At 38.2% G+C, this 25,879-nt stretch overlaps 1 protein-coding gene across 1 annotated transcript in view; it reads right to left on the bottom strand.

The window, feature by feature from the left end:
* The window catches only part of ZDHHC2 (zinc finger, DHHC-type containing 2), a 34,654-nt gene that overhangs the window by 7,408 nt on the left and 1,367 nt on the right, over window positions 1-25,879 (bottom strand). Inside the window, exons 2-8 of the mRNA XM_009885045.1 lie at window positions 16,122-16,148; window positions 12,837-12,931; window positions 9,500-9,620; window positions 8,694-8,763; window positions 7,088-7,120; window positions 1,990-2,110; window positions 1,161-1,293 (exon numbers count right to left, since the gene is read on the bottom strand). Coding sequence (XP_009883347.1) covers window positions 1,161-1,293; window positions 1,990-2,110; window positions 7,088-7,120; window positions 8,694-8,763; window positions 9,500-9,620; window positions 12,837-12,931; window positions 16,122-16,148 — 600 coding nt within the window. The remainder of the gene's footprint in view (window positions 1-1,160; window positions 1,294-1,989; window positions 2,111-7,087; window positions 7,121-8,693; window positions 8,764-9,499; window positions 9,621-12,836; window positions 12,932-16,121; window positions 16,149-25,879) is intronic.

The raw sequence follows: 25,879 nt of genomic DNA, 5'->3' as shown, positions 1-25,879 counted from the left end.
AAACAAGCTTTCATCCAATGAGAGATATTCAAAGTTTTCCATTAATCATCTACATATTAGTAAATCCCAAGAGAACTGGAAAAGCAGATTGATTCATTGGCTTACTCTAATTCAGCTTATATCAACAAAAAAAGCATTTAGCAATTTAGAAACCTTAATGACTATACTACAAAATGGTATTATTACAGTCCAGGATATAGTATAGAACAGCCACTCAAATCTTCTGCACTTCCTTTATTTCTTTCGGTTTTTTTTTAAAGGTTTGTAACCAAATGTGCATCCAGGTGGTGGGAAATCCTGGTTTAATGCTGATATCCAATGCAGTTATATATACACTTCCATAGTAGAGGCACAGGCCATCTTCTTTGAGGTTTTTAAAATTAACTCATAACAGAGTCCTTTCTATACATCTTATTATGTGGTAGACAGGACTCACAACTGTGAAACTGTCTTTCAGATCTCCGTGTTCATTTACTACTAAATATAGAAGCACTGCCTTAAAGTCTGTTCGTCTGTATCCGGGCATTCTCTGACACTGGCTCTTGCTGCTCAGTCATGTTGATCAAAACTAACAACACTAGGGCCACAACCAGCCTGCCTTCCAGATTTCTTTTTTCTCTCCTTGCATCCAGTACAGGCAAAGTTTTGGAATGAATAAAGCCTTTCGGAGCTTTTAAATAAAACTGTAGCCGAATTGAACTGAGGAAGTTTGGTTCTGCAGGGGGCAAGGGTGGGAATGAAGTGCTGGAGACCAGACTGAGACACCACATCAGAGGACTCTTCCTGCGGGTTGGGAACGCCAAACATCAAGTGCTTGTGCGAGCACACATTAATGTGTCTAACATGTACTACAAAGTGATATCAATTTTTTTTTTTTCCAGTTTATTCAGTTTCTCTTAACAAGCTGTGGATAGAAGTGGGAGGAAGAAGGTAAGTACATTAATAGCTTGGCCCCTTGGGGCAGGAGGAAAAGAGTCAGAATTTCCAGGGAGCAGCAGAACTGGGGAGTCAGTACTAGACACTGCCAGACCCGGCCACTTCTAACCAGGATACAAGCAACCTGCAGAGGACTGCCCACTTTTTCCATTACCCTCGTACATATAGCATACATCTATTATTTATTTTTTGCTGTCAAACACAGAAGCATTAAATCCACTTACCTAACGTAGACTTATTCTTGCTGACAAGCCAACAGTGATACCCAAAGAGAGAAGACAGACTGACAGAAAACATAGCCGCAGCAAAGAATAAAAACATGATGTGGAACTTGGCCTGAGTATCAGGAAGGCCATTCTAAAAATAAAAAAAAATTATGCCATTAGAATTGGGGAAATAGCTGTTTAATTTGATTATTAATAATCCTCTATTTATCCAAATCAAATTCAGTGCAGACACAAACATACCACGCAACAAGGGTCTGAATAAATGGATTATACACCTTCTATGTACAGACAACGATGCAATTAGGTGGCTGACAGCATCGAAATTAAAGAAACGGACCCTTTCTTGAGAAAGTATAAACACTGACAACAAGAAATTGCAATTTGGATCTAAACTTTTAAGTGTCTTTTAGAGAACAGTAATTTAGCTTTACAAAAATTAGCTTGTTCAATTTGCCTTTTCAGAATAGTCACATAATAGCATCAATAATGCACATCTAAAAAAATAATATCCTAAATTGTGAGCCCAGATAATCGTAATTAAAATACTAGGAAATTTCTCTGGAGCTTTTTCAAAGCATAGCATTAAAGGAAGTTAACAAAACCTATCTATAATTTAACTTCCCTTGTAAAATGTTTTCTAAATAATTGCATACTCATTCTATGCTGCTTCAAAATAATGCAGAAATAACTGAAATTTCACAACCTTTGATAAACAGAAAAAAAAAAAGAGGGCTATGATTATTAGATAAACTTCTGTACCCCAAGCTTTAGACTTCTTGCACAGTAGTAACTTCATACCCTTAAGGACAGTACGTAGATTACTTACTGTCCAAAATTTGATAAAATACTGTAAATCCGTTGCAGCAATGAAAAGGCAATACAGCAGAGAGTAAGCCAAGAAGAGAAGAAAAAATTTGTAATTGGAGAATCCTACACAGTTGTTCACCCTAATAAAAAAAAAAAAAGGAATGTAAACAAAGTTTTCTTTGCTTTCATCCAACTTAAAATTAAGCATTTACTCTAAAAAAATTCATATCAGCATGTAAACCAAGTTTTGCTTCCAACTGATGCCTCAAACTACTAAAATGTATTTAGCTTCAACTCCCAAATTAGTGTAGAAATTCTAACCAAAACAACAACAACAAACCCAAAGAACCTTACCAAGTAATACCACTTTCAACCGTTCACTAAAATTCAGTTTTGACTTATGGTATGAAATCTGTTCCCAGCACATCTGATGTAAATGTGATTGCAGCGACAGTTAATTTTTAAGTTTGTAGGTAAATTTAAGCATCCATGCTTTACCATTATTTAAGCATCCATGTTTTACCATTAGGCATACTGCACATAACTGGTTATGTGTTACAAGCCAAGGTTTGAATCTTGACTGAACGCTGTGAGAATAAAAGCAGTCTCATTTAATCCACATCGTCCTTCATTAATCGTACTACACACTAGTGTAAACTTTATTAGTAAGAATCTCAAACTTAAGAGTGTTCACAGGAGATCCCTAAAAATATTCACATTTACATAAAATAATGAGGGAATACTACTGTTGAGTAAACAGAAAGTGTTCCATATCAGTGACAACATGACAACAAATAAAAAAAAGATTAGGAACACTTAAATACACATCCAAATGTTAAAATAAATCTCATTTTATCATTTTTACTTATGGGCTTCAAGTTCACCTGTTTCCCATTTTTAAAGAATTTATACATGATAATGAGCAACTAGTATACGCTATCATCAGAGACATGATGAGAGTACCTTTAGTGCCGTAGCAGCTTCCCATTAAAGGCAATATATTAAGCATTATGAGTTTTAGAGCTCTATTAAACATGTAATGATGTTACATCCACCGAATGAGAAATATTGGAGTGCTGCCCATGGACAGTTTATTGGTAAGCAGCTTCCTTTTTCTTTTATTTGGTTGCATTAAGAAGCTAACCAAAGTTACATTGCACTGCTAACTTTGACATAACTCTCCATATGAGTTAAAAAAAAATTTCCATCTACCTTCTTCAACTAATTGATATTGCTCTCAGAAAGATCAGCTAATTAAAAGAAGACTACATCCATGAAAGCACTTGTATGTTGAAAAATAATTGTAAAAAAGTAAGAAGGTGTGGCGAGTCTTAACTTAAGCTTGTTCTAGAAGTGCAGGCCAAGTTATTGCAACTATTCTCTTTAGGAAGACAGCGATGGTAATGGCAGGATACAGAATATTCAGAATATTAATCTTAAAATATAAATCTTAAAATACTAAATAAACTTTCACTGTACACTCCCATCATCCATCCTCAGGGTGGATAGGGGGCTTCTTTGTTTTGTTAGTGTTTTTTTTTTTAAAAAACATACCACCTTGGCTAAACATTAAATTTAGCATTGCCATTTAAACATGCAGCACTAGCTAAGCATCTATATTAACTCCAATTAAGAAGGACTCACAAGTTCTAATTACCCCCCTCAGAAGACATGTTTCTAACTAAGCTCATAGAATCATATGTTGGTTAGAATTGGAAGGGAACTTCAAGACGACCTAGTTCTAACCCCTTTGCCATGGGCAGGGACACCTCCCGCTAGACCCGGTTGCTCAAAGCCCCATCCAGCCTGGCCTTGATTCGTATTGATCATGATTCTTTTTGGCAAGTAAATTTACAACTCTCCACAGTGAAGTATCTTCTTCATTAAATATGTCAAAGTTAGGAATTCCATGGTAAACTGCAAGCAATTCAGATGCAAGGTGTCCATAACCCTACTTTGCTTTCATGTTATTTCTTTCATGACAATTTTTATTTTATGACACTGTTTAGTGAGAAAAGAAATATCAAGTGAAATGTTATTCACCAGAGATGAAATTTCTTGAATCAAAGACAGATTTCTTTCTCATTGTTCTTTTGCACTACTGCATACAGTGCACACATTGAAAAAAAACCAAAAAACTTTTATAAATTATTGCACTCCCTGTAGTTTTGACAAAGCCCCAGACCGAGGGGTTCTTAGGGAAGAGAATACTTCATAAAAAGATTAAAGAGAAAGTAAACACCAGGGTTTTGTCATTATGCTATTTGAACATGTAGTATCAAATCACAATAACCAAGAATGGTGGTTAGATTTAAAGTCTAACATTTCAAGGAAGAATAAAACTGATAAATGTACAGACAAGATGCTAAATAATGGTGTGCTATTGCAGCGAAACATTCATACAAAAGAACATTACAGGTTAAAGTCTGGATTACAAACAACATTTAAAACAATTAATTTTGAAGCACAAAAAGAAGATATATCATTTCTATCTCAAGAGTTAGTTTATCGAAAATGCCAGGCAAAAAAATAACTTATAAGGCACTGAAGGTGATGCAGCTCAGTTAACAAAAAGCATCACGGAATTAAGGAGATGCTAAATTATTTTCAAATGACTCAAAAGACAAAGGAGAGATGTTTCAAATGTTCCTAAGGTGTTGCTAATGCACCTTGTTAATAATAGAGCTGTTACATACAAATTATATTCTTGGAGCCTCAAGCCATTGCACTCCTGCCTGCATCTCCATCTATAGCATAAGTAGCAGGAGCACTCGCATAGAAATCACTAATGCTTTTATTTCTGCATCACTTAAACCTTTTTGAAGTAGTCAGAGGGCAATTAGCATTAAATATTTCCGTTTATCACAGCACTTCCATTAGCGCAGGAGTGATAGACAAAATAAAACCTCCCAGAAAACAGCTGACCTTGGGCCAGGACATGACTAACCCCTTACTACCTCTGCCTTCCATATGCTTCATTTTACTTTCCCTAGGTTATTTTTACCTCTCCTCTCTCCAGAAATCCTTCTGTTAGCAGAATATTAAAATAGTAATTCCCATTACTGTTTTCCTGCTCCCCCTAAGCATCCCATAGGTTCTTTCCCACCTCCTTCCCATCAAACTTGCTCCCACCAAAAAATCTCAACACGAAAAGCAAAGCAGGAGCTAATGATGTTTTCAGGGGGGCTAAACCCCACCCATTATACTGATTCGCACCCTTACTTTTGTTGGTAAAATAGCCATGTGATATTTCCCAAAGACCCCTTGAGCATGGGTCTTTAAGGGAAATACAAAGTTTGATCAGTTTCAAAACTCTCTGGTCCCTTCCACATAGTTAATTTTTTCCAGGGTCAGCAAGGAACTGTGGACATCCACTCAACTTTGGAAAAACAAAACGAGACAATACCTCTTTTTCAAGTGTATTTCTGTTACTTGGGAGTATAAAAGGAACAGTTCTCCATCAAGAAGCATTATACGTTTTTCAAGTACTTTCTCCATTTCTATTTTTTCTTTTTGCACCCATTGCTTATTAGACTAAAAAAAATGAGCAATGTAAATACTCTCTCAAGCTGGGTACGTTTATGTCGTTTGGATATGAAGAGTCTGCAAACAGGTAAAATAAGTAAATGCTACTGAGAGGAAAATGGAGCTTATTTGTCTAGAAGTCTATGCCCTAGTTTCACTGCCCCTTTACGCAACACTAAGTGCTCAGTTTATAATTTGTTATTTGATGCAATGGGTTTTTATTCTGAAATTGAAGTTTACATGAAGGACATTTTCATGTACTATCCTAAGGCAGGACAACTCAAAAAATCCCAAACAGACCATAAAGCTTATGAGAAGTATGTATAACATTGAATAATAATAGTAATATTCAGACTTTTCACTGATACTTTGTCAGGAATAGCCTGACAGCTATTTTTCTTATAGCTTTCCAAAAGACATCTATAAGAAGGCTGAAAAAAAGTAACAAGCCGTTTTTCTTCTAAGAAATTTGTTCCCCATTCAACTGTTTTACCTGTTTGTGTTTTGTTTGTTTGTTTGTTTTACGAAGCACACAACTAACACTAAGCATCATCAAGTTTCATATGCTGATATCCCCACAGCAAAAAACAATATGTAGGAATTAACTCTACCCTATATTGTTAAATATTTCTTTCAATTCTTACCTACTATGCAGCTGCAAAAAAGGGGGAGATTCTTAAATCATATTGCATTATGTCAGAGGCTGTAGTCAGGACCAAGACAAACAGGAGGGGGCCAGCACCCCTTGCTCCCACAGGACAGAGTCTCCTCTGCCCACAAATTTCATTTGAGAAGGTCAAACCAGGCTCTTAGAACCATCTACCATTCAGTTTGTCCAACACAGCAGATTCTTCTTTTCTGATCGGTTTCATGTGGTGAAGAACTGCCATCTACCACTCAATCCTTTTAACTTGGACCTTACTAAACAATTATTTTTAATTATTTTTATGAGATACCTGCCAAACTGACATATAATTAATTACAAATCCTGCCTACCCACTGGTTCCAAAGGCTGCTGAGAAAAGACAGGAAAACAAAACCACTGTGCAGGCCAACCTGGCAGCAAAAGCAGGGAGAGTGGGAGGGAGACAGAAGAAAAAATGAAACAAAACAAAGGACTCATCAAACTAAAAGAGCTAACTTGCTGTTTCCAGCAAGCCCACTCAAGCTGTGCTGGGAGCTTCAGTAAGGGGAACGAGGCACAGCCCTTCCCTTTGGTTTTTAACCTAGGGTAGTATTTCATCATTCAATGCAACCAAGCCACAGTAATAGTCAAACTCCAAACTCACAAAGAAAAGACGCATTTCTTAAAAGAAGTTTTCTTACTGACCAGAAGTCTACCTCATCCTAACTATAAAAACATGGAGTTACCTAACTCAAAGGTTTAAGAAAAAGGATACATTAAATTCTTTCCACATCTCACAACTAGGAAAAGAGGACATACAGTAAATAACTCCAATGGTCCTGCAAGACCAGTAACTTCACGTCAACATCTAACTCTAGGAATAGTGAAGCATCACCTTCATTACAGTTCCCTTGAGTTTATTTTACTCAATCAGAAACTAAGAAAGGAAAGCCAATAGTACACTCACCAAGGGCAGTGATGATCCATTTTCAAAATGCACCTTAAAAAAACCCAACGGAATTCCAAGCACCACAAAAGGCAAAAGAAAAGCAAAAGTCAGAAGCACAGTTACATGTCAGATTTAAATTATACACATACAGATTTAGAATTACCCGTATGTACTATTGGTTAACTAATCTATTTAACAAAGATGTCTATTTAAATTCACAGAATACAGTTTACCTACAAGTAAAGCCAAACTCAAAACTCTTGTTCTGTCAATAGTTTAGTGATTTAAGAAAATGCAATCTGTAACTTCAGCATTAGGATTTGGTTCTCATTCTGAACAGGTTTTGCAACTATTGTTAATTCTCTGACAGAGACTTACAAACTGGGCTAATGCAATTACTACATACTTAGTGATGCAACTCATTATATTTCCAAGTACATGACTTGCTTTTACAGAAATATAAGCAGATGCACAGGAGGTTTTTAAGAACTTACCTTGTATGAAAAATCCCAAACATTTTTGCAATTAATCACTCTCCATAATAAAAGAAGAAAATCAGATACAATTGAAGCAAGTGAATTTTGACAAGGTAAGGGCAAAATTAAGGTATTCTGCAAAACATATTAACTAATGGCATTCTGCAAATTTCACTCACATCTCACAGGACAACACAGGTCACCCTTTTTCTCTACCCTGCTCAGACATGAGAATGTTCCTACCTGACATTGCAACCACCATGCCATACAACACAACCAAGATCCTCTTTCTGCCTCAACTCATTTACTCTTTCAGTGCCTCTGCTGTTTTGCTGGACAACATGGAAAGTCTTCTCTGCCTCACAATCATGTTGGAAGGTTTGATATATTATCAGCTGAAGAGTATTTGGAACAGCCTTAATGCTAAGAATAAATCAACTTTTGAGGAAGCCCCTTCTCTTAAAGTTAGAAATTTAAATCACTGGGGGCAAGAGTGGAGAAACACACAGATATCCAGGCTAACTGGAGAAAGGTCAGAGAGAAGAATAGCCGAAAGAAAGATTAAATTAGAAAGCAATTAGACTTCTGGGGAATATGGAGGTGAACTTCATTTTGTGTTAGAAAAACAAAAACTTTATTTTACGGCTTCAGTTAGAAACGGGTGATGCTTGGTTGTTTCTTTCTTTAAATAAAAATAACCTGCAAGTTATCCAATGAAAAATAGGATATTAAGTTTATTACCTCAGATAAGATGTAAGTGACATCATGATTAGATTGAGATGGGTAGTGATCTTTATTCAGATTCTAACAAAAGAAGCAAATTTTTGTTTATCAGCTATTTTTGGTTACATTCTTAAGGAAAGTTCTTTATTAATATTCATAATTTTTACCCATTACTTAATGAATGTGTAAGACCACATAATCCATGCTGGCATCAAGAAAGCCATCAAATGAATTAGAGTAAGTTACAGGCTTCTTTACAAATAAATAAATAAAAACTAATCCTGAAAAAAATCTATGGAATAAAAAAAAGCTTCTCTGCCAAAACATTAAACCTGAAAAATCTACGCATAAAAAATAAAAGCTCCTGTGTCAAGAAAAAAAAATCCATTTATTCAGAAAACTACTTATTTAAAATATTTTCTTACTTGTCGCATACAGAACAGTGATGGCAACGATCTGGTTTTACAAGGTGGCATCTGTCACAGTATCTGATTGCTAAAGAAAAAAGTTCCAAGATTAGATCTCAATGTACAGTTACACATTTTGATTCCTGAAGTCTGTGCAAAAGTAAATACTAGCAGCTCAGCCCAGCAGAAACCCCAGGAAAGCATTCAGCACAATCTGAAGCAGCTGCAAATATTGAAGCATTCTTTAAGTACTTGCAATGCTGAATCTAGCAGAGTGAACCCAAAAAGCTCAGTTTTTGCAATCTCTGCTAATCATACTAATCAGTGTTTTTTCTTCCAAATCCCTCCGCTCTGCGAAACAACCAATGAACCAACAAAACCCACAAAACCTTCACTAGACTGGAAAACCTTTAAAGACTGTTCAACAATATAGCTATTTTAAGCTATTATTCTACCAGCTTTAATTTACTATATGAGATTATCTCTTGGATTTGCTTAGCTAGCCAGAAAACACAATTTTTGAGTGCAGTTTGTTAGTATCAAAAGCTATTTGTTAATGTCAGTTTGCAAACATGTAGCAAGGTACTTCCAATACCCTTTAAAATCCTAATTGTGCACAGCAATTTACTTTCCAACAATCTTTCCACTGAATAAATGTAGCTGCAAAAAGCTACATTAAAGTTAAGTTCTGGGCTCACATTCTTATTTTCTGAAGTATGAAAAGCAGTTCTTCCCTACAATCCAAACCCTTGAATTTTTTTTTAATTAGTTTAGGTAGTACATCAAGACACCTGCCTTTAGTGGTGTCCTGAACACCTATTTACCTCCAGACATTGTCCGTGTATAGATAGGAAGATCCTTGGCTGCCCGTCTTAAGACTTCTTGCTGAGATTCACCTCTAGGCTCCCTCTCTAGGGATTCCTTGTCTGAATATGATAGATGAAACTGGAATAATTTTTAAAATCAAAGATATGTTAGCAAATTTCAAGTTAAATAAGATCTGTAGAGATGTAAAGATAAATAAATATTCATTATATAAAGATGGATTAGCAGCATGTTAAAGGTATTGCAACAAATAACCCAGTATTCCCAAGACCACTAATTTAGTTTATGGCAACTGAAGACAAACTTAAAATTATTTCTGATTCGGTACTGATGCAATGCTGAATGCTTCCAGAAGTAATAAGCAAGAGCTTACCATTCCCTTGAAAGGTCAGTTAATTTCCTTCTGTAATACTAAATATTAGCTAGTGAATATATGCTTAGGGATGTCAGTCTTTAAGGGAAAGAAATGCTACTAGCAATAGCAGAAAAGATAACTTTATTTCTCTTCTGGTGTCTGGTATTTCCCCTTTTATTCTTTGCCACTGGAGAGCTGCTGTCCTCTGCATGTAGGTGTTAGGATGTGTTTCTACTTCGGAAGGTTTGCTGAGAGAAGGAAGAGATGGGTGTCCTATATGACAGAATAACCACATCTTAACATCCTCCTGCATAAAAGGACACCTTCAGTCACTGCCCAAAATGGTAATAACAAACATTGCTCCAGTAAAAGCTGAGAGGGTAAAAATTACTGACAGATATGCATGGTATACATGAAACAGCCCAAATTTCTTATATGCTAAAGTCCTCTGTAACAGAGCAACATAGTCAGCTCTGCTGCTGTAGCTTCTAGAAGTGGGCAGATGCTGAAGTCTTTGGTATCTCTGTCAGACAAATAGGATACAAAATCACCTCTGAAAAGAAGTCTGTATTTGGCAGGAAGAGTGGCTGTCTCTAACCTGTACTACAGAAGCCCTCTGCATAGCATTTATGTCTACAGAAAGGCTAGTCATTACAATAATATTATTTTTTTTCCTAAACGAAACTGATGCATGTAAAACTAAGAAAGCAGACAGAAACATACAATCAGGAGCCTATTTTCGCCTCCATAGAGAAGGCACCACTCTACCTTCCTGACAAAGCTCACAATCTTCCAGCAGAAGCTAAAGGGTCACTGTTTAGCATGAGTTTCCCAGGTCACCTTTCATTTTTTCCCTAGCAATAATAAACTCTTGCCAAAACCTGAATTGATTTATATTGGGATACATAGTATTTCTCACTGCAGAAACATGGTTCAAAATACTTTTTTTTTTTTAATGCTTCCTGTTTGACATACACAGAGCTATTGCTCCATCATTTTGTACCAGTTCTCAGAGTAGTCCTAAGTCTACAAAACCTTCCTGCCTGGGAAACCATCTTCTCTCCTACCTTCATGCAATGCTTGTATATAGCTGGTACACACAGGTACAGAAAAGAACACTCTAAAGTGAAGTCCTTCAAGGTGTCTTAAAGAGAAACCACAGCTGGAACTTTAGTGTTTTTCACACTTGTAAAAAGCTTAAGTAATCTTAAAAAGAAATATACAGGCTGTATGGTTTGCACCAGCTGCAGAATTCATGAAAACAAAATGCAAAAGCTTTATCTGTTTTTCAGCCTTCAATGGGTATTCGCTACAGTTGGGTAAGTCAGTTCAGTTAAGTTGAAAATACATCCTTTTACATTTACAGACTTCATCCTAGAAACTGGAAGCCACGCAGCAACTTAACATTACAAGATACACTAATTAAATCTTAAAAATACTGCTCTAGTAGTTTAGGAAAAAGACATGGAACAACAAAGATGTCACTTACTGCCAGCAACATTGTGTAAATTCAAAGAACACAGAAACACCACACATTGCTTTCTATTACCCAACTTCAATACTTTTAATATCCCGTTTGAAGTTCTCCAGTATGGTATGATGGTTTTGGAATCCCACTGATATTACAAAGGATTTGTCAAAAATGTTTTGGAAGGCTTTTATTGGCATCAGCCCAGTGATTTGAAAACCCTTCTAATTACCGCTACAGTCACCATATACATGCATATATTTTGCTATGTAATTACCAAATGAAAAAAATTCTTAATTTATTTTGCTCCTCTCCGCCCCAAGCTGTAGTAAAGACCACAGTGTGAAACGCAAGAAAGAGGCAATTACTTTGAATTATCTACTTGTTTCCACAATTACATATCTTATTAGTGAATGAAAACTATTCAGAAAAGAACCTCTGCACAACAAACAGTAGAAATCACAAGCTATTTATTTTGTGTTGGCACGGTAGTTATAGGAGCTAGAGTTATGAGTCCGTGCCTAAGTAAGTATTGGCTTTCTGGGTATTTCAAACTCCAGAGCAGCCATAGCATGATTCCTCTTGTCCTCAGAGGTTGTGTGACATAGCACCTACTGAGAACTGTGGAGTTCCTTTACAAAGACAGGATGGAAGAGTCCAAAAATTTGCACTGGTTGCATCAAGCTGCACGGGGAAGAATCTCATCAAGGCTATTGACAGTGTTCTCTTTTTTTTGGTTTTTTTTTTTTTTTGGTTGGTTGGGTTTTTTTGTTTTATACAAGAAAGAATGAGAAATTAAAATAATAGAATTCCCCAATAATGTACTAAAAGCAATTATCTTGAGGCTACATCATATTGAACGTGGGTTTGTATCTTTATATTCTCCAAGACAACTGGATCCTTCTTCTTTAATACTTCTGTACTAGCTGGGCTTAGACTTGGGTTATATATTTACCCAGACCTCTTTTCCATACAGCTGTTCTATACTAGCTCCCTTCCTGCTCAGCCAGCTGTGGCTTCCCAGCATCAGCTTACCTGTTGTGCGCTCATGCCACAACCCCCAAGTTCCTTCACACCAAAACAGATGGGGAGAGGCTTTAATTCAGAGGAGAGCAGACAGATGCCGACAGGCAATATAAGTCTTAAACACAGGGAAAACATTTTTTTGCCCACATAAAAGTATTATATTCCCATGCAAACATTTAAGCTGCTAGTTCAAATAACTCGTATTTTTTTCATCTGGAGAGGTTTTTTTCTTCTTAATATCATAAATATTATCTGTTTTTAAAAATCTGTTAAAAAAACTTTAAAATTTAGAGAAGGTGTAATTTTTTTGTTCTTGGTCATTATACTGTTTGCAATCTGACTTACTCCTATTAAGAAGGTGTAACTACCATCTGTATTTTTCTACACAGTGTAAAACTACATGAGATCAGAGCCTAAGTTATTCAAATACTACAAAATCAGGCATTTGACTAGGCTATTTCAGAAACAAAAGTTAAGTTTATCTTACTTCTTTTGAAGGATTCATTGGTAGCGTAAAGATTGTTTTCCAATATGACCAGACGAACAGCATGAAAAATATGTGGTAAGCAACCAGGCACACAACTAAAATCAAAAAGGAACAGAATTAATACAAACAGACCAGTGATATTATTGTACTTGTGAACGGATGCTGTACATATCACAGATAGTTACTCTAACAGATATAAATACAGAGGCTCTGCAAGAGCTTTGCAACAAAAATATTGCACTGCAACTGTACATACGACAAATACAGACCGTGTGGGGAAAGTCATGATACAGGTTACACATATTACAAAAGTTTGAGGGGAACGGTTAATAGCTTATTAGAGCCCCACAATTATTTAGCAACCACTCTCCCTTTACACATTTATTAAATCCTATTTCACTGATGCATCTCTGCTTTTTACCTTTATAAACCATGTCGCAGGACTGCTAACCATGCCAAAAAACCCAAACAAAACCCCCCAAACCTCACCCCCCCTCAAAAGGAAGTAGAGATATCTAAACAATGACTAGAGTGAGGGGAGTCTTTGAGTGGATATGCACATGATATCTGAGCAGTAACCATAACCAGTTAATTTGTTCTGATAGATTTTTAGAAGGGAGGACAGTAGTGTGTTTTTTAAAAACCTGCAGGTTCTTTAAATTCCAATGTTCATTCACTACTTTATATTCTCCCCAGCCAGTGATTTATTCTTAGATTTTTGTAATAGCATGGTAAATGTTGACTGGCATCTGAGTTGTTTTACTAGAACACTAGAACATTAACTTTTCCAAAGAGCCTGCCATGGATGGATGGGTGTTTCCACTTAAAAGCTCTCACTGTGCTAAGCAATTCACTACAGTAAATAGTAAATCCAAAACTTGTATGCCCTGATTAACTTGCTCTAATGCACAAGAAAGAGTATTTCCTTGGATTTTTCTTCCTCGGGCAGATGAGAAGCAAATAAAGTATAGCTAGGACAGCAACAGCGAAAAATATTATTTGCCTGCTGTACAGATGGAACTCAGATCATAGAGAGCTCAAGGTTATATGGAAGCTACATGGCCAAATAGTCTTTATACAACTTCTATAAATTCATAAGGTTGTCAAAGGGATTATAAAAGGATGTTAAAGATTATAAAGGGAAACTTGTGTACTTTGCCTACACAATCTGAAATAATGCCCTTGTATGGTTAGCCCATGTTTTTATACGTCATGTTATTCAGTGCTAGAGAATTTCCCATAATGCATTATGGTGTGCATAAATGCAGGAACAATAGCCCAGCATGTTATTGTTTTTTGTAATTTTGCCTCAAAAGCAACACTGAATAAATGTTTCTGGTGTTGAAGTTTGTTTACTCAAAAAAGCAGCAACACAATAAATATTTATTCTCATTCACTAGGCAGTTAAAAAATAATTAAAAAAAGCTAACAAAATCTGAGAGCAACACTGTACAAAGCTTTTGGGATGACAGGGGAAAAGAACCATATGCTACATCTATAAACTGAACAAAATCTCATCAGTATAAGTAAGTGATAGAACTGGACTCCACACTAAGCACAATGCACTAAATGACCATCTTTTTATTGCACAAGCATCTGGCAGGAACAGTACTCATTTTGATCAGAACATTTCTATCAACTCTAAAAAAAACTTACTCAAACAAAATCAGTATTTTCTTAAACAACAGTATATTCATGGCATAAAGTGAAGGCAAGGTAGGGCAAGTTACATCAGTTCTGTACACCAAGTGTTTACTAATCTGCATCTATATTTTATTGTTGTGAGAATAATGGTAACTGTGATTCATAAGAAAATTATCTTTTCATACAATAAAAAAAAAAAGACAACTACTGTAAGAGGACAAAATTTTAGCCTAAAGACATTATCCCGTTTCCCCTTTAAAGTCGGCACAAGACTTAAGCTCTTCTTTTTTGCTCTTACACCTCAGTTCTCCAGCCTGGCCCAGGTCACCAGCAGTCACTTCTCCCAGGTTATCGATCCACCAGTTTCCCTGCACCACAATGGAGACCCTGGGCTACCCAGCTGCTCCACTGGGTCTGTGGGTGTTGAGAGTACAACAAAAGAATCTCTGTTCCCTTGAAAAAGAAGGGAAGAAAAAAAAAAAAAAAAAAGCTGTCCACAGCTCCCTGAGCAGAAATCCTTCTGTTTTACACCTTTTTTTTTTTTTTTTTCCTGAAAACAATCCAAATGAAGTATCCCTTGCTTGAAGGCAACCCATTTACAAATAGCTAGCACAGATAGAGTTGCCTGGAAACCTGCAGCAACCTGTAACAGGGCTGAGCCCCATTTGCCCAGTTTTCACCCTAAAAACACTTGGGGCAGAAATACATCCAGGGAAAACTTCTCTTGACTGGCTGAAGCTCACCAAGGCTTTCAGCAGCTAAAAATATGGAAAAGTATTTTGTTGATAATTCTGATGTGCTTTGTGAGCAATGCCTAACACCACACTGGTCTCCCCCCCAGACACACTATGGAGCAGCCAAGAAACTGGAATTATTTCAGACTCTGCAGGTGCTGAATTTGCAGATACTCACTCATGTGGGGGGACAGATCAAGGAACTGAAAGAGTTTTTCAAGCAAATGTTTCTTAATTGGCAAATTTTCTTAACTGGAAAACACTTTTTCTAAGTAAGTGAGGGAGTCACCAATGACTTAGTAAAATCTGCTGGAATTACGCAAATGTAAAAAGCATACAGTTTGTCTCCTAACTCCCAAATCCTTCCTCCAAAAGGTCCACAGCCCCACACTTCAGACTTCCATGTTGTGTTGTAGTATTAAAATAGCATCTGGAAAAGCAATCTAAACATGCTACAGCCTCAGGGTAGGAACTCTAATGACAGCTAATCAGCCAGTTTATCTTCTGAAAAGGTTACATATCTGAAGGATTCTGTGTCTTCAAAGACACTGGCTAAAAAGAAACTGTAGAAAAAAAATCACCTCCCATTTAAGTATGTTCCACTCTGCACAAACACCTTGATTATCTTTAGAAGTCCTGGTTTTACAAAAGCTTTCCTTGTTATGAACAAAATTTTTTAAAAACAGAATATAAGGGTTATTTTAGTTGACACTTCAGAAAGCCAGTAAGAAGAATAGAAAGTTCTATTTGGAACAGCTAAAGCAATATTCAGTAACAGCAGGATAATAAAAGGAGCTGAGGAACACTTATTTGAAACGGGTTATATCTGTATCTCAGTTCTATTAGTAAACTACTATACTAGCCTGATATATGAATTCTACTTAGAAACACCTAATAAAAATCTTACCTTTTTCTCCAATATTTGTCATTGTCACTGAAAAATGAGAAAAAAGGAAAGAGTAAAAAAGATGCTTAAGTAACAAACGATGTAACTGAATATTTTAAACTTTTGTTTTTCAATCACAGACGGAAGAGTAATCATGAAACAATGCAAGGTTAAGGCCATACACTATCAAGCTTTTATGGTGTAGCACAAGAATACATAAAAAATTAAAACTGATGCCAAAAGCTTATAATGTTTTCTGGCTCCCACTCCCAAGCTCAGTTCCTGGCAACTAAGCACCTCTTTCTATATGAAGTTGCCAAAGTTCAACCCAAGCAAAGCCATCTCTGAAGAACAGTTATTCTTCAGAACTGTGGTCTTCCAAGTTTCATTGTTTATATATGTTCTGTTCTTGAGGCAGAGGTGTCAGGCTCCGGACCCTTATGAAATTCAGCCAGGGCGAAGGCCAAGTCCTGCACCTGTAAAGAAACATCCCCCCCCGCAACAATACAGCCTGGGGACTGCCGGACTGGAGCAGCTCTGTGGAAGAGGCCATGGGGGTGCTGATGGGCAGTGAGCTGAACATCAGCCAGCAGCACCTGGGCAGCGGAGAGCACCACCATCCTCCTGGGCTGCATTAGCAGGGGGACGGCCAGTCGGTCAAGGGAAGGGATTATCCCCTCTATGCAGCATTCAGACCACATTGCCCCCAGAACATTGCTCCCAGCTTTGGGCCCCCCAATACAAGAAAGACACCAGTCCAGGGGAGAGCGACCAAGCTGGTAGGGACAGGATCACTTATCCTCTGAGGAGAGGCTGCTCAGCCAGAGCTTGTTCAGCCTGGAGAACACATGGCTTTGGGAGGACCTAACAGGACTGCCACGGAGGCATCAAAGAGGTGGAGCTGCGCTCTTCATAACAGCGCAGGGTGGGAGGCCAAGAGCCAGTAGGTATAAGTTGAAATGAGAGGATCAGATTTGATACCGAGAAAAACTTTTCCACCATGAGAACAGTCTACCAGTTGAGCAAGTTGCCCAGACATGCTGTACAGTCTCCATCTCTGGAGCTTCTCACGACTCAACCAGATAAAACCGCAAACAATCTGACCTGACCTCACACCTAACCCTGCTTTGATTAGGAGATTGGACTAGATGAGCTGAGGTCCTCTCAAACATGAATTATTCCATGAGACTGTAATTATAAAATAGGTCCTTTAAAATGGAGAATTGACTATAGCTCTACCAAAATAAGCATCTACCTTACCTGAAGGAAAACAGTCAATAACCATGTTTATAAAGTTCTTCACAAAATCATAAAGACACCACAGAAGTCGCATAAGCCACTATAAAGAAAACTCTATCCTGCCCTCAGTTTTCTAGTTCAGCAAAGAGAAATATTAAAAGCTTGATAAGGTAAATATCCATCTAGGCAACTGCAGAGAGAAGCTGAGGGAACATGTATACACATTTGACTCTGAGGAGCAGAGATGCTGCAGTACAGTAACACACAAGAACTGTAAAATTGTAAGTAAACAGTCATCCACCAGAAAAAAACAAGACATCTTTAGAGTTGATGTGTAACTGAAAAGTGTTGGAGGTCTCAGATTAGGACAAATCAGCCAACACACAAATGCTGATTTTCTTTCTCCCCTTGGTATGGTCAGCAAGGTGTACAGAAATGTTGCCAGTTTCATTGGAGTAACTAATCTCTGCTAAGTAAAAAGCTGTAGCCAAACATACATTGCAGAATCACCAGTTTCAAACTAAAATCTACTTAACCAACCTTTCACAATAATTTGTGGTACTTTTCTCTCCTAACAAGGAAATGGCATAGAACATTACTGTGAAAGCAGTTATCTCCCCCCACCCCACCCCCCCCCAACCTTGGATAAAATGTATTAATTGATGTGCTTAAGACTTTTAACTTTTCCACACGTCTGTAAGTAAAGAACCAATGCAGCTCATAAATCCAAATTTAGTAATTTCTACCCGACTGCAAGCCTACAGCTTTTCAAAATCTCTGGCCACCTCTGGGATGAAATGCACTCTTCAGAGTCTGCACCTGCTTGGTGGACCATCTTTTCAGCTTTTGCAGTATCTAGCTTAGAAGCCAAATGTTCCTGACAGTCAGGAGCTGAAGACCATGAAGGCTAAAATTTAATTGCCCAAAGATGTCTAGTTAATCCCAGCAGGGTGAGATGCATTTTTTTTTCCTATACATCTTGTCATTTTAATCTCTTTTACCACCTGAGTATAACTCAGAGTTATTTCATACACTCCTGAGTTGCAACCACTGTAAGAGATGGATGTAGAAGAGGCAAGGCTGAACAGAGATGCCAGTATCTTCAATCTTACTGTCTTTTTTCTCCACACTTACTGCAATTGGTATTTATGAGGAGCCTGGCTGCGCTGCTTAACAAACATCCCCTCAGACAGTGACACAGAGGAATACACAAGATATCCAATAACCTGCAGCTTTTCACAAAGTGAAGTACTATTCCTTCTGCCTATGCCTTTTTTAAAATCACTTTTGACAAAGGCTCCCTGAAGGATGTACAATGTGTGGGAAAGTAATGAACACGCACGTGCACTACTGCAGGAACAGGGAGGCAATAAGGGGCTTTTTTTGTTTTGTTTTGGTTGGTTGCGGTTTTTGGTTTTTTTTTTTTACACATGGCAGAATTGACCAGCAGGGAAACAAACAAACACACACACACAAAAAAAAAACCCTTTCAAATTAAACTCTCCCTTTTAAATTTCTCTTAAAAATTAAGCTTTCTCTATTTGTAGAATGACCATGATACAAAGACTTCTCAGGGTCACCACTATATGCGTATAATTCTAAAATCACACTATTTCAGTGCATGGAAAATAATTTTCTAACACAAAAAAAACCCCTCTGATTTTGGATTTGATCAAAGAAGCGGTTGCTATTTTCCGCATCTTCTGAACAGCACACGTAATATATTTATTTAAACCAAATTTTATACTTTCCAGTAGATACAGTGATACAGCTTTGCTGTATTATTCAATAGTATTTGATCATATAGTCTTCTGTGAATCATTTATACCAGTCTTTCTTGCAGTTTTCTCATTTCTCTTCCAAGGGGTTATATTCACTGCTGGTAGTTCACAGAAAAGTAGGTCAGACTGTGCATCCTGTCATTAATAAATACCAGCTTAAGTGCTGCAAATTCGCTTACTGGCAGTCAAATAGTATACAAATAATAAGGGTAAAAAGCATTTACGTCTACAATGACTAAAATAAACACCAAGGACACACCAATCCCAACCGTTAAGCGATTTCTACAATCTGGGAGAAAGCAGGGTAAAACCCTTTGAGGGAGGAATGGAATGATACTCCTGTATATTCAGAGATGGAGATAATTATAAAACCATGACCTGTCTTCACGAAGTCATTAAAAAGTTACAGCTCTGTTCGCCTAACATACTGCAGGGGCCAATTTCATTAAGAAACTGCCTTCCACTGCTGAAGCGTCAGGATGCCATTTACAGTTCAGTACCAGCAGACTAGCACATAATTAGAGCCTCTCCGTTTCATTACGCAGCTTTCAGACAGTGCTCATCAGAATTAGGGATCAGGCTAGGACATACGCAGGACTCCAGCCAACATAGATGCCAGTTTCCTGAGCCAGAAACATCATTCCCCGCTCGCCCTGAGCCACAGGCAGCCAGAAACAGGAACAGCATATTCAGTAGTCAGTGCTGCTAAACAGCCAGTGCTTGCAAAAAACAACGGTGACTAAGGACAGAAAATGGTGTTGCAAAAGATAGGAAAAAGTCCAGGATGGAAAGGACACCCAGAGAAGCCTGGGGAATTCATTCCACGCTTGGTGGTAGTCTTCTTCACTCGGAGAATGACATGAAGCATTAGGAATGCTGCCGTGCCAAGCAAAGAGGCACCACATTATCTCAAAACTGCCTGCTACAACTCCATCACCAAATGAGTTTGCTAAGAAGAAAAGCCACGTTGCTAGGCACCTTGCACTGGGTCAGACCTTAATTCAGCGATAGAAATGGATTTCTCATTTCTTGAACTACGGCCCGTTTTCTCTAGAAATCTTTATTAGCACTCATCAGTGCAAAAATTAAATAGGCATCTGTCTCCATGTAGCTACAGACATGGCAAGACACATTGCTACCACAAACCCCAAAAGATTTTGGAAGATAAAATTCATGTAAAATATTTGCATTGGTTTTCTAACATGAAATTTTGCTTGTCTTCTAAACCCAAAATCAAAGTTCTTGAACAGTAAATGTAATGGTTAGATTAAAAAAAAAGAAAGCAATTAATTTTTTAAAGCTTTGATGGAAGTAGATATACAAAATCTTGCTTCCATATTTTATGTACATTTTAAAAATATTTAAAACTTTGGAATGGGAAAATAAGATACATCTGATTCAGAGACTCTGCAGCCACATCTATAAATAGCTGTTTCTCTCAAACTTTTCTACAGTTTAACATCTTGGATCTGATTCACAAAACTAAGTACGTATTTTATCTTTACAGCATATTTGAAGCTGTAAAACACTGATCTATAGATGCAGTTTAACTCAGCTCTTTGTACACATAAAAGTGTTTTATAGTTGTGACAAGTGTTCTATCCTTGTTTGCAATAGTCCTTTAGAAAAAAAAAAAAATCAGTGCTTGCAATAAAAACTACCTCTTTACTAGACAGAACAGTGCTTCATGTTGATTCAGAGCGACAAGGCGGAGACTTTGCCACTAGTGCTTCGTTTCAGGACAAAAGTAATAGAAATATTTCTAGGAGATTTAAGGTTGGTGTAAGTAGTCATCAATAACCCATTTGATTTGACAGTATTTGTGAATGTTTTGGTAAATTCATTTTAACCCTGTGCCCACCAGACTACATCACCACCCACCTACTGAGCAGCAAGCTGCTATTTGGTACCATTTATGCTTTTGAATTGAGTACGACTAAGAATTGATCTAATCTTTCTTCTTTACAAACTTCCAATTTACTTTCCAAGTCACAAGGACTAACTGAAGAGTGAAGACTACTTCTAGAAAAGCTGTATGACCAAATCCTTTTTAGCAAACCAAGAGTACACCAAGCAGTGTTAAATCTTCAACCAAACCCACAATCTTATCTAATAATTATACCTTCACCATAGACTCCTCTTCTCAACTTAACGCCATGGTTTCAATTTCAAGGCACAAAACCTGCAGGTAATACACTAGGCACTACATGGAGAGATACCCAGTCATGCTTAAGAGACTTCAATTCAATTTCAGAAGTGGAGAATGGCAGCTGCCTCTGAAAGTCTGAGAAAGAAATCAAATGAAATTTGAGAAACACACAGGAGTACTGCTGGCTAAAATTCAGAAGCCAATTTTACCTCAGCTGCCAGTTTTTAAACTTTTCTGGAATTAACCATGGACCTCAGAAGAGGAAAAAAATGTGGTGTTTGCAAAATACAGTACAAAAATACCTATTTGCTTTGATCAAAGTCCTTTGCTACTTTAGCAGCAAGTGTACAGGCAGGGTATTTAACTGTTACTGTAACAATAGCCAACTGCAGTGTTACAATGCACTTGTATTTCTGTAGCCAATTGTAAGCTGTAGATGATTACAAGACATGAGCAGCAATTACCATAAATCCTTTGATCCATTTGGAGAACATACTGAGCAAAGAGCTCAAATTCAGCAGAACAAATCTTGGGCCTCACCTTCCCCCCCTCCCCCCTTTTTCTTTTTTCTCTATCAGCTTCTATCTCCATATTTTCTGACGCCGCTGATCCCCTGATGACACTGTTCCGTGCCTACAGGGCATGCATTAATTCTGCCTCTAAACTGTGATGAATTAAGCAGCTTTTTATACTGCTATAATTCCATTCCACTGATGTTACACTGAGTCAAAAACCTCAATTCAGCACTAATCAATCTGATCCTCCAGCAAAAACCTTTCACGATCATTAACATCTTCAGCAGCTGGATGTCATTCCCCGTTTTTCTGTTCCACAGTGAAGGTAGCTGTGTACAGATCCCAGTCACATATTCTACTCCAAAAACAAAGATGTGGCTTATGAGCTCTCCTGACTGTATTGTGAATGTCTTGTTGTCCCTCTCTTCCAACTGTGCTGAAGTTACTTATTCTTTTCCAAGTCAGGCAAATCACTCACTAGGTGGCAATATTTCCTCCCTTTCCCTTCACTGAAGTCGTCAGGAAATGCCTATTGCTCGTTTCTATGTTCCACAGCAAATCTATTTTCCTTCTTCAAAATGACAAATTGAAGCTGCTTTTTCAGACAGGACTCCCTGAGCAAGAGCATTATCCTTAGAATTAAAATCAGTGACACGTAAAAATGGATCAAAACTGAATACATACAACCAATTTCTATTTACTGGATAACCCTTTCATCAGCACAGTTGATATTTTCACCAAAAACATCTGTCCTAGCACTGTCAAATTTTCACATTTTCCTTCTTACATGCAATTCCAAATCACAAACTGGCAGGAAAACAAAACAGAACAGAACAAAAGACCAAAAAGGATCTTAACATCTGAGTTTGTCAAGAACATTTCTGACAACTGTCAGAAACTGCAAGCAAGTACTGGCTCTGCCTTACCCAAAGCATGGAGTGGGTAACTACTCTAAGTCCCTTATAGTTCTACTAGCCCGAGTGAGAGATACACCAGAGAAGGAAGACATAAGAATAATTATTTTCTTTGCGTATAATTTACTGAATCCAGTATGCATTTTCTGAGTACAGACACATGGATGCAGAAGCTGGGGGAAAGAATTCTGTTTGCACTTCATGTTACTGTTGTTCCATATATCCTCGGTTGAAATTTCAGTAGCTTCGGCTATCAAAGTTCAATGTACTAATTGTGCATTGCCACTATTCCCTCATCTTTTTTAGAGGAAGAACAATAAATCCGTAACGCTCAGGGTTTCATAATCACATTCAATTTTTTTTAAGGGAAGGAATACTTGAAGGGCCATTAATTTGAAACATAAAGGCAGTTATTTGGGGGAAAAAGACAACTACTACTGTCAGACAGGGGTTATGAGATGACAATACTGGCAAAATCAAGAGAATGGAACTGGATTAGGGAGAAGCAATTTTCAGTGGGGTGTTTTAAAAGCAATAATTTACACATTTAATTCCAGTATTCTATAACCAGCAGGAAGAAGATAACTGTTTCTCCTTTTCCTTAAAGGTTAAAGCAGCGCGAGCATTTAACTGAATCCACTAATAAAAAAGACAGAACTCTAGACATGGCAATACTACAGTTAAAAGTTGTGGTTTCCTTTTTCTCTTTCTAAAATGCTACTCCATACTGTAACTACTCAGATTTAGGGATTAAAGGGATCATCTTGGTAGACTTCTTTATTTTTTTTTTTTAAAAAAGAAATATTTTTAAAAAAAAGAATGTCCCTCCTACAATGCTCAGTTGAATTGCAAAAAAATTTCAGAATACTACATTTGAAACATTTTCTCGTTACTAAAAGCTCAAAGAAACCACTTACATTACAATCGTGCAAAGTCCTTGGTGAGTCCTACTGCACAATGGTTAACACTGTTCCCTGTACATTGCTGCTAGCATCAATGACAGTAATCCACAGTAAAAAAAGCAGCTATATACGTCCTCTTTAGCAGTCAGGGCTGCAGGAATAAAAGATGCACTGAGCAGACAGGCTGGCTTCAAAGCGCTGAAATGCCTACAGTCTATTCCTGCCGTTGGCTTTCGTTCTCCGAGTTGTTAGCTATTCCTTCTGTTGTTTACACTAAATATTCATTAGTAAGACAAGACATAAGTTTATTTTATCTTAATATGCCAAAAACGAGGGAAAACATCCAGATAAAGATACAAGATGGAATTAGCGTAAGTTGCAGACAGCTATTACGCTGAATTCAAAAACTGGTGAGCCAGGCAGAATGGGGAAGGGGTGGTTAGTGGAAACAAAAAAAAAATCCCCTTTGTCCATAGAAAGGAATTCAGTAAAAGATGTTCTAGCAGAGCCCCAGGATTCCCTCTTCCTTCCCTCCCACTGCAAACCTTTTGCTTTGAGCGGTTCTCAAGGAAAAATGGTACCATATAGTTTGAAGCAAGTTTCAAACATGCCGTTTCCTTAAGAGGTACCCGCTTTCAGGTAAGCTAACACCCAATCTTCCTCTGTCATACAGAATTACACAGAAGAAAAAATACAGTAGATGAGTCAAACAGTAGCACCCGAATCAAGCCTACTGTGCTGTGTATGCATCGTGGGGCCAGGTACATTAGGATAGATGTTAACTATCGGGTCATTTTCCCCCGAAACATCCTTGCCCTCCCCGTGTCGGCTTACAGCTCCCCTTTCCAGGCTCACTCAGTCAACTTCTCCCACAACCTTCCAGACAATTCTCTTCCTTGCACTGGAGGCAGACACTTCAGTCCTCCTCTTGTGAGCGCACAGCAACTCAAGTCCCAATTTCGATTTGAAGAGAAGCATGTAAAACTAAAAGATTTGAATGTTGTTAGTGAAAAAAAAGATGTAAAACGTCCACTTCCAATATAGGAACCACACCAAGTCTTGATACCTCCCTCTAAAGCAGAGGTGCTAGGCCTGCCAATCATTTTAATGTCTCAACTGCTCAGCCAAGCATCTGTAGACAAAAAATTTATCATAGTCTTCTGTGAAAAAAAAAAAATAAATCCAAAATTAGGACCAGACTGCTGAGATTTTTAACATGAACAGCTGAAGTCTGGCAAAGTTATATAGGCATATAGGATCATAGAATCGTCTAGGTTGGGAAGGACCTTTAAGATCATAGAGTCCAACTGTTAACCTAACACTGCCAAAACCACCACTAAACCATGTCCCTCAGCACCGCATGTATCTCCGGGGATGGCGATTCCACCGCTTCCCTGGGCAGCCTGTTCCAGTGCTTGATAACCCTTTCCGTGAAGAAATTTTCCCTAATACCCAATCTAAACCTCCCGTGGGACAACTTGAGGTGGTTTCCTGTTACTTGGGAGAAGAGACCAACCCCCACCTCACTGCAACCTCCTTTCAGGTAGTCGTAGAGAGTGATAAGGTCTTCCTCAGCCTCCTTTTCTCCAGGCTGAACACCCCCAGTTCCCTCAGCCGCTCCTCATAAGACTTGTTCTCCAGACCCCTCACCAGCTTCGTTGCCCTTCTCTGGACACGCTCCAGCACCTCAATGTCTTTCTTGTCTTGAGGGGTCCAAAACTGAACATGGTACTGGAGATGCGGCCTCACCAGTGCCGAGTACAGAGGGACGATCACTTCCCCAGCCCTGCTGGCCACACTATTCCTGACACAGGCCAGGATGCTGTTGGCCGCCTTGGCCACCTGGGCACACTGCTGGCTCACATTCAGCCGGCTGTCGACCAACACCCCCAGGATGCACTCAGCTTCTAAAATTCAAAGATTAAATTGTTTTCTACAGGATACGCCCCAACAGAAACTGAAATTAATTCAAGGGAGCCCAGCGAGCTGGTCATTTAACAAACCCTTCCGGCTGGGCTACTCAAAGGCACCCAAGCACTCCGATCGCACCCACCGTGATTAATTATTTGCCTTAACGCTGGGGGAAAGCCAAAAGGGGCACGGTCAGGATGACTACCGAATGAAGTGGAAACCAGGGGCGACCAGATCGTGGGGCGGGAGGCACGGACAAGGCGGCGCGGAGGTCCCGCACGACCCCGGCCGTCTGTGGGGGACGGGGCTGAGGTGGGGGTCTCCAACCCGGCCAGGGGCGGTCCCCGGCGACGACAAACAACAGACAA

This window comes from Charadrius vociferus, unplaced genomic scaffold, assembly GCF_000708025.1.
Source record: "Charadrius vociferus isolate BGI_N301 unplaced genomic scaffold, ASM70802v2 scaffold134, whole genome shotgun sequence".
In the NCBI taxonomy this organism is placed as follows: Eukaryota; Metazoa; Chordata; class Aves; order Charadriiformes; family Charadriidae; genus Charadrius; species Charadrius vociferus.
Note: the sequence above shows the minus strand (reverse complement) of the source record. Positions and strands in the feature narration are given on the sequence as shown.